At 46.6% G+C, this 7,766-nt stretch overlaps 1 protein-coding gene across 1 annotated transcript in view; it reads left to right on the top strand.

Annotated features, from left to right (window-relative positions):
* Window positions 1-3,031: 3,031 nt before the first annotated feature.
* Window positions 3,032-7,766, top strand: part of F2 (coagulation factor II, thrombin) — a 98,777-nt gene continuing 94,042 nt past the window's right edge. The window contains exon 1 of the mRNA XM_068261660.1: window positions 3,032-3,169. Coding sequence (XP_068117761.1) covers window positions 3,097-3,169 — 73 coding nt within the window. The 5' untranslated portion in view covers window positions 3,032-3,096. The remainder of the gene's footprint in view (window positions 3,170-7,766) is intronic.

The raw sequence follows: 7,766 nt of genomic DNA, 5'->3' as shown, positions 1-7,766 counted from the left end.
GACTTTTGGGGGGCTGGAGGAGTTGCAGCATAAGAGGAGAGTGTGGCAGATCGGTGGGGAGGGGGGAAATTCCCCCCCCCTCCCTCACCTTGGACTCTCCTCTCAGCGCTCCCCCTCCTGTAATCATTGGTGGCAGCGGGCAGCAGCGGTGGCGGCAGGCTGAATACATTACCTCCTTCTCGCTGGTCATCTTCCGTTCTCTAAGAGCTTCATGCAACTTCCTGTGTAAACAGGAAGTTGCTCTTAGAGAACAGAAGACCTCCAGCGAGAAGGAGATAATGTATTCAGCCTGCCGCAGCCACCAATGATTGCAGAAGGGGGAGCGCTGAGAGGAGAGCCCGAGTTGAGGAAGGGGGGAAATTTCCCCCCTCCCCACCGATCTGCCACACTCTCCTCTTATGCTGCGACCCCTCCTGCTCCACAAAATGGGGGGGGGGGGGGGGGGGGTTCGCGATTTTTCTTTCCTTTGCAAGGGGGCCCGGGGATTTCTAGGTATGCCCCTGTTATGAGCATTTACTTCATTTTTTATTTTATTTTTTGTATGTAACTACATTAGCTGGTATAACTACATTAGTTAGCCCCACCCACATGACGTCATGATTACGACCATTTTTCGCCACAACGCTACCGTATCTACCAAAAATGTTCTCAGACATGATGCCCCCTTCATATTTCTGACTGCCCCCTCATATGTGCCTGTCTAGAACCGCCTCTGTTGGCAGCACAGAGCAGCAAACCTTCATGGGCAAGAACAAACATTAAATAGGTACAGATGGAAAGCAAATTATAATAATAATACAATTGAGGCCAGAAACCCACTAGGAGCGATTTTCTGAGCGCTTTGTGATTTGAAAAGCTCTTGCTAATGTAATGCTATGGATGTGATCCCACTAAAGGGATGTGATTTTATAAAAATCTCCCATAGCGTTGCATTAGCAAGAGCTTTTTCAAATCACTAGCGCTTAGAAATCACTCCTAGTGGGTTTCTGGCCTAAAATGTGTTATAATAAAACATTTATACAGTTCACAATATACAGTAATTTGTGAGGTGGGTTAGCATAATGCCTTGTACCTACGCACGAGGCATGTTCCCAAACAGGCATCAGGACTCGATCCCTCAAGCCACACGGTTGGACACAGGCCGTACAGACACGTCGCTAGCTTATGAAACAATGTGCAAAGTGTGCATTGCATTACTGATGGTGCACAGGATGTACAAGGCCCAAAGCCCAACAGACTGAGAAGAATACTTTCAACAAATTACTGGGAGTCTCTGACCTATATATTCCCCACTGATCCCGTCAAGATGATGTCGTCTCCCAGCATGGTGAACGTGTGAGAAAGGAGCAGCTTATGCAAGTAATACCATCTTGGACATGACTAAGGAGTGCCTTCAGGGCCCTAAAGCAGGATCGGGCTGAATCTGCATTAACCTCCTTAGCGATAATCCCGAGTCAGGCTCGGTACGGAAATGTGCAGCTCAGAGCGGTAATCCCGTGCCTGAGTGAGTTATATGCAGCAGCTGCAGCAGATCTCTCTGTGGAATGTTTTTTTTTCTTGTTTTTAGGGTCTAAAAGCTTGTGAAAAAAGTGCATGGCTTTTAGACCCTAAATCTGGAAATAATCATAACCCCAAGGAGGTTAAAGAAATAAAAATAATGTAACAGACGCTGTAAATAAAAAGGTAATCAGCCTTGCAAAATTGATATTGCCGCCTTTCGTGTATTTTGTGGGAACATTGCTGCCTTCTGTGTATTTTGTGGGAACATTGCTGCCTTCTGTGTATTTTGTGGGAACATTGCCGCCTTCTGTGTATTTTGTGGGAACATTGCCGCCTTCTGTGTATTTTGTGGGAACATTGCTGCCTTCTGTGTATTTTGTGGGAACATTGCCGCCTTCTGTGTATTTTGTGGGAACATTGCCGCATTATGTGTATTTTGTGGGAACATTGCCGCCTTCTGTGTATTTTGTGGGAACATTGCCGCCTTCTGTGTATTTTGTGGGAACATTGCTGCCTTCCGTGTATTTTGTGGGAACATTGCCGCCTTCTGTGTATTTTGTGGGAACATTGCCGCCTTCTGTGTATTTTGTGGGAACGTTGCTGCATTACGTTTATTTTGTGTTTTGGGAGAAAACCTGCGCCCACTGTCTTTGCTTTACACTGTTACATTATAGTTAGCTCTGCCTACATCCTGCCATGGCCACACCCATTATTTGCCGCAGCAAGCAAAGCACACTGCACTCACTCCTACCTGCCCTTCGGTCCAACTTGAGAACCCCATGCGGCCTTTGAATGGAAGTTTGCCCACCCCTGTTGTAGACCATATTTTAAAATTTCTTATTTGATGTATGTGGTGCCTAATGCTTATGATACATATATAATGAGTGATAATAAGGTCTTGCCCATTGTCTGCACTCTAAATTTTGTGACTTTATGCTTTTTTAATTTATATGGGAGTTTTCTCAGTAGTATACATGGGCACAGGAAGTTGCCACCCATTTTTACCTTCCCCAATGAACTGGAGAATGACTCTTGGTTCCACTGAAATTTTTCTTGTGCTTCCACCCCTCACGTTTGCAGATCTGATTCCCAACTGACACTAGAAATGTTACTGTCTGTCGCTATGGGCAACAACCACAAGCGCTTTCCATAGAGGCCCTGTGTTAGTTTTATCTGTCAGGTTAATTAAAGACCATGATTGCTGAGGGGGCCATTTGGGAACGATTTTGCATGGTTTTTAAGAGCAGCTTGTCTTAGAATTGGTTAAAGTGCCACATTTCTTATTTATGAGTCCAATGAGGCTACACAGAGTGAAACAATGCACAACACAGCAGAGGTAGCTAATGTGAGTTTACCGGGATGGTCCAGAATGGTACTTTGTGCCTGTAAATAAACCATGTAAATCTGGGTGAATGAAGAGGCCTCAGTGTTTGCTGGTCAATGTATAACCGGTCCTGACCCCGGCCGTGGGATGGCGGGGGAGGGAGGATGAAAGGCCAACAAGGGTGTGTGTTTTTTCTGACATCAGCTGGTCTTCATTTCTGCTCAGTGGAGTGCTAGCTGTGGGGTTGCATCGCGCTGTCTCTGCCCCACGCCATGGCGCGCCCAACGGTGATAATATGGGGGATTACAATGACCATCCTGCTGCCGCTAGCTCTGGGAGACAATGGTAAGGTGGATACTACTATGGGTTGTGAAACAAGTCCAGGACAGGGGATGTATGTATATAGAACAAGTCCAGGACAGGGGATGTATGTATGTAGAACAAGTCCAGGACAGGGGATGTATGTATGTAGAACAAGTCCAGGACCTGGGGATGTCTATGCAGAATGTATGTAGAACAAATCCAGGATGTGGGGAGGTCTATGCAGAATGTATGTAGAACAAGTCCAGGACCTGGAGATGTCTATGCAGAATGTATGTAGAACAAGTCCAGGATGTGGGGAGGTCTGTGCAGAATGTATGTAGAACAAGTCCAGGACGTGGGGAGGTCTATGCAGAATGTATGTAGAACAAGTCCAGGACGTGGGAGGTCTGTGCAGAATGTATGTAGAACAAGTCCAGGACGTGGGGATGTCTATGCAGAATGTATGTAGAACAAGTCCAGGACGTGGGAGGTCTATGCAGAATGTATGTAGAACAAGTCCAGGACGTGGGGATGTGTATGAAGAATGTATGTAGAACAAGTCCAGAATGTGGGGATGTCTATGCAGAATGTATGTAGAACAAGTCCAGGATGTGGGGAGGTCTATGCAGAATGTATGTAGAACAAGTCCAGGATGTGGGGAGGTCTGTGCAGAATGTATGTAGAACAAGTCCAGGACAGGGGAGGTCTATGCAGAATGTATGTAGAACAAGTCCAGGATGTGGGGAGGTCTATGCAGAATGTATGTAGAACAAATCCAGGACGTGGGAGGTCTATGCAGAATCTATGTAGAACAAGTCCAGGGTGTGGGGAGGTCTATGCAGAATGTATGTAGAACAAGTCCAGGACGTGAGAGGTCTATGCAGAATGTATGTAGAAGTCCAGGATGTGGGGAGGTCTATGCAGAATGTATGTAGAACAAGTCCAGGGTGTGGGGAGGTCTATGCAGAATGTATGTAGAACAAGTCCAGGACGTGGGGATGTCTATGCAGAATGTATGTAGAACAAGTCCAGGATGTGGGGAGGTCTATGCAGAATGTATGTAGATATGTAGAACAAGTCCAGGACGTGGGCGGTCTATGCAGAATGTATGTAGAACAAGTCCAGGGTGTGGGGAGGTCTATGGAGAATGTATGTAGAACAAGTCCAGGATGTGGGGAGGTCTGTGCAGAATGTATGTAGAACAAGTCCAGGACCTGGGGATGTCTATGCAGAATGTATGTAGAACAAGTCCAGGACGTGGGGAGGTCTGTGCAGAATGTATGTAGAACAAGTCCAGGACCTGGGGATGTCTATGCAGAATGTATGTAGAACAAGTCCAGGATGTGGGGAGGTCTGTGCAGAATGTATGTAGAACAAGTCCAGGACGTGGGGATGTCTATGCAGAATGTATGTAGAACAAGTCCAGGATGTGGGGAGGTCTGTGCAGAATGTATGTAGAACAAGTCCAGGACCTGGGGATGTCTATGCAGAATGTATGTAGAACAAGTCCAGGATGTGGGGAGGTCTGTGCAGAATGTATGTAGAACAAGTCCAGGACCTGGGAAAGTCTGTGCAGAATGTATGTAGAACAAGTCCAGGACGTGGGGATGTCTATGCAGAATGTATGTAGAACAAGTCCAGGATGTGGGGAGGTCTGTGCAGAATGTATGTAGAACAAGTCCAGGACCTGGGGATGTCTATGCAGAATGTATGTAGAACAAGTCCAGGGTGTGGGGAGGTCTATGCAGAATGTATGTAGAACAAGTCCAGGACGTGGGGATGTCTATGCAGAATGTATGTAGAACAAGTCCAGGATGTGGGGAGGTCTATGCAGAATGTATGTAGAACAAGTCCAGGACGTGGGAGGTCTATGCAGAATGTATGTAGAACAAGTCCAGGGTGTGGGGAGGTCTATGGAGAATGTATGTAGAACAAGTCCAGGATGTGGGGAGGTCTGTGCAGAATGTATGTAGAACAAGTCCAGGACCTGGGGATGTCTATGCAGAATGTATGTAGAACAAGTCCAGGACGTGGGGAGGTCTGTGCAGAATGTATGTAGAACAAGTCCAGGACCTGGGGATGTCTATGCAGAATGTATGTAGAACAAGTCCAGGATGTGGGGAGGTCTGTGCAGAATGTATGTAGAACAAGTCCAGGACGTGGGGATGTCTATGCAGAATGTATGTAGAACAAGTCCAGGATGTGGGGAGGTCTGTGCAGAATGTATGTAGAACAAGTCCAGGACCTGGGGATGTCTATGCAGAATGTATGTAGAACAAGTCCAGGATGTGGGGAGGTCTGTGCAGAATGTATGTAGAACAAGTCCAGGACCTGGGAAAGTCTGTGCAGAATGTATGTAGAACAAGTCCAGGACGTGGGGAGGTCTGTGCAGAATGTATGTAGAACAAGTCCAGGACCTGGGGATGTCTATGCAGAATGTATGTAGAACAAGTCCAGGATGTGGGGAGGTCTATGCAGAATGTATGTAGAACAAGTCAGGATGTGGGGAGGTCTATGCAGAATGTATGTAGAACAAGTCCAGGACAGGGGAGGTCTATGCAGAATGTATGTAGAACAAGTCCAGGATGTGGGTATGTCTATGCAGAATGTATGTAGAACAAGTCCAGGACCTGGGGATGTCTATGCAGAATGTATGTAGAACAAGTCCAGGATGTGGGGAGGTCTGTGCAGAATGTATGTAGAACAAGTCCAGGACCTGGGGATGTCTATGCAGAATGTATGTAGAACAAGTCCAGGATGTGGGGAGGTCTATGCAGAATGTATGTAGAACAAGTCAGGATGTGGGGAGGTCTATGCAGAATGTATGTAGAACAAGTCCAGGACAGGGGAGGTCTATGCAGAATGTATGTAGAACAAGTCCAGGATGTGGGGAGGTCTATGCAGAATGTATGTAGAACAAGTCCAGGATGTGGGGAGGTCTATGCAGAATGTATGTAGAACAAGTCCAGGATGTGGGGAGGTCTATGCAGAATGTATGTAGAACAAGTCCAGGATGTGGGGAGGTCTATGCAGAATGTATGTAGAACAAGTCCAGGATGTGGGGAGGTCTATGCAGAATGTATGTAGAACAAGTCCAGGATGTGGGGAGGTCTATGCAGAATGTATGTAGAACAAGTCCAGGACCTGGGGATGTGTATGAAGAATGTATGTAGAACAAGTCCAGGACAGGGGAGGTCTATGCAGAATGTATGTAGAACAAGTCCAGGATATGGGGAGGTCTATGCAGAATGTATGTAGAACAAGTCCAGGACCTGGGGAGGTCTGTGCAGAATGTATGTAAAACAAGTCCAGGACCTGGGGATGTGTATGAAGAATGTATGTAGAACAAGTCCAGGACAGGGGAGGTCTATGCAGAATGTATGTAGAACAAGTCCAGTCCAGGATGTGGGGAGGTCTATGCAGAATGTATGTAGAACAAGTCCAGTCCAGGATGTGGGGAGGTCTATGCAGAATGTATGTAGAACAAGTCCAGGACCTGGGGATGTCTATGCAGAATGTATGTAGAAAAAGTCCAGGATGTGGGGAGGTCTATGCAGAATGTATGTAGAAAAAGTCCAGGATGTGGGGAGGTCTTTGCAGAATGTATGTAGAACAAGTCCAGGACAGGGGAGGTCAATGCAGAATGTATGTAGAACAAGTCCAGGATGTGGGGAGGTCTATGCAGAATGTATGTAGAACAAGTCCAGGATGTGGGGAGGTCTATGCAGAATGTATGTAGAACAAGTCCAGGACAGGGGAGGTCTATGCAGAATGTATGTAGAACAAGTCCCGAATGTGGGGATGTCTATGCAGAATGTATGTAGAAAAAGTCCAGGATGTGGGGAGGTCTATGCAGAATGTATGTAGAACAAGTCCAGGATGTGGGGAGGTCTGTGCAGAATGTATGTAGAACAAGTCCAGGATGTGGGGAGGTATATGCAGAATAAGTCCAGGATGTGGGGAGGTCTATGCAGAATGTATGTAGAACAAGTCCAGGACGTGGGGAGGTCTATGCAGAATGTATGTAGAACAAGTCCAGGGTGTGGGGAGGTCTATGGAGAATGTATGTAGAACAAGTCCAGGATGTGGGGAGGTCTATGGAGAATGTATGTAGAACAAGTCCAGGGTGTGGGGAGGTCTATGGAGAATGTATGTAGAACAAGTCCAGGATGTGGGGAGGTCTGTGCAGAATGTATGTAGAACAAGTCCAGGACCTGGGGATGTCTATGCAGAATGTATGTAGAACAAGTCCAGGACGTGGGGAGGTCTATGCAGAATGTATGTAGAAAAAGTCCAGGACGTGGGGATGTGTATGAAGAATGTATGTAGAACAAGTCCAGGGTGTGGGGAGGTCTATGGAGAATGTATGTAGAACAAGTCCAGGATGTGGGGAGGTCTATGCAGAATGTATGTAGAACAAGTCCAAGATGTGGGAAAGTCTGTGCAGAATGTATGTAGAACAAGTCCAGGATGTGAAAAGGTCTGTGCAGAATGTATGTAGAACAAGTCCAAGATGTGGGAAAGTCTGTGCAGAATGTATGTAGAACAAGTCCAGGACAGGGGAGGTCTATGCAGAATGTAGAACAAGTCCAGGACCTGGGGATGTGTATGAAGAATGTATGTAGAACAAGTCCAGGAC

This window comes from Hyperolius riggenbachi, chromosome 11, assembly GCF_040937935.1.
Source record: "Hyperolius riggenbachi isolate aHypRig1 chromosome 11, aHypRig1.pri, whole genome shotgun sequence".
Classification (NCBI taxonomy): Eukaryota; Metazoa; Chordata; class Amphibia; order Anura; family Hyperoliidae; genus Hyperolius; species Hyperolius riggenbachi.
This window is presented reverse-complemented; position numbering and strand designations above follow the sequence as displayed.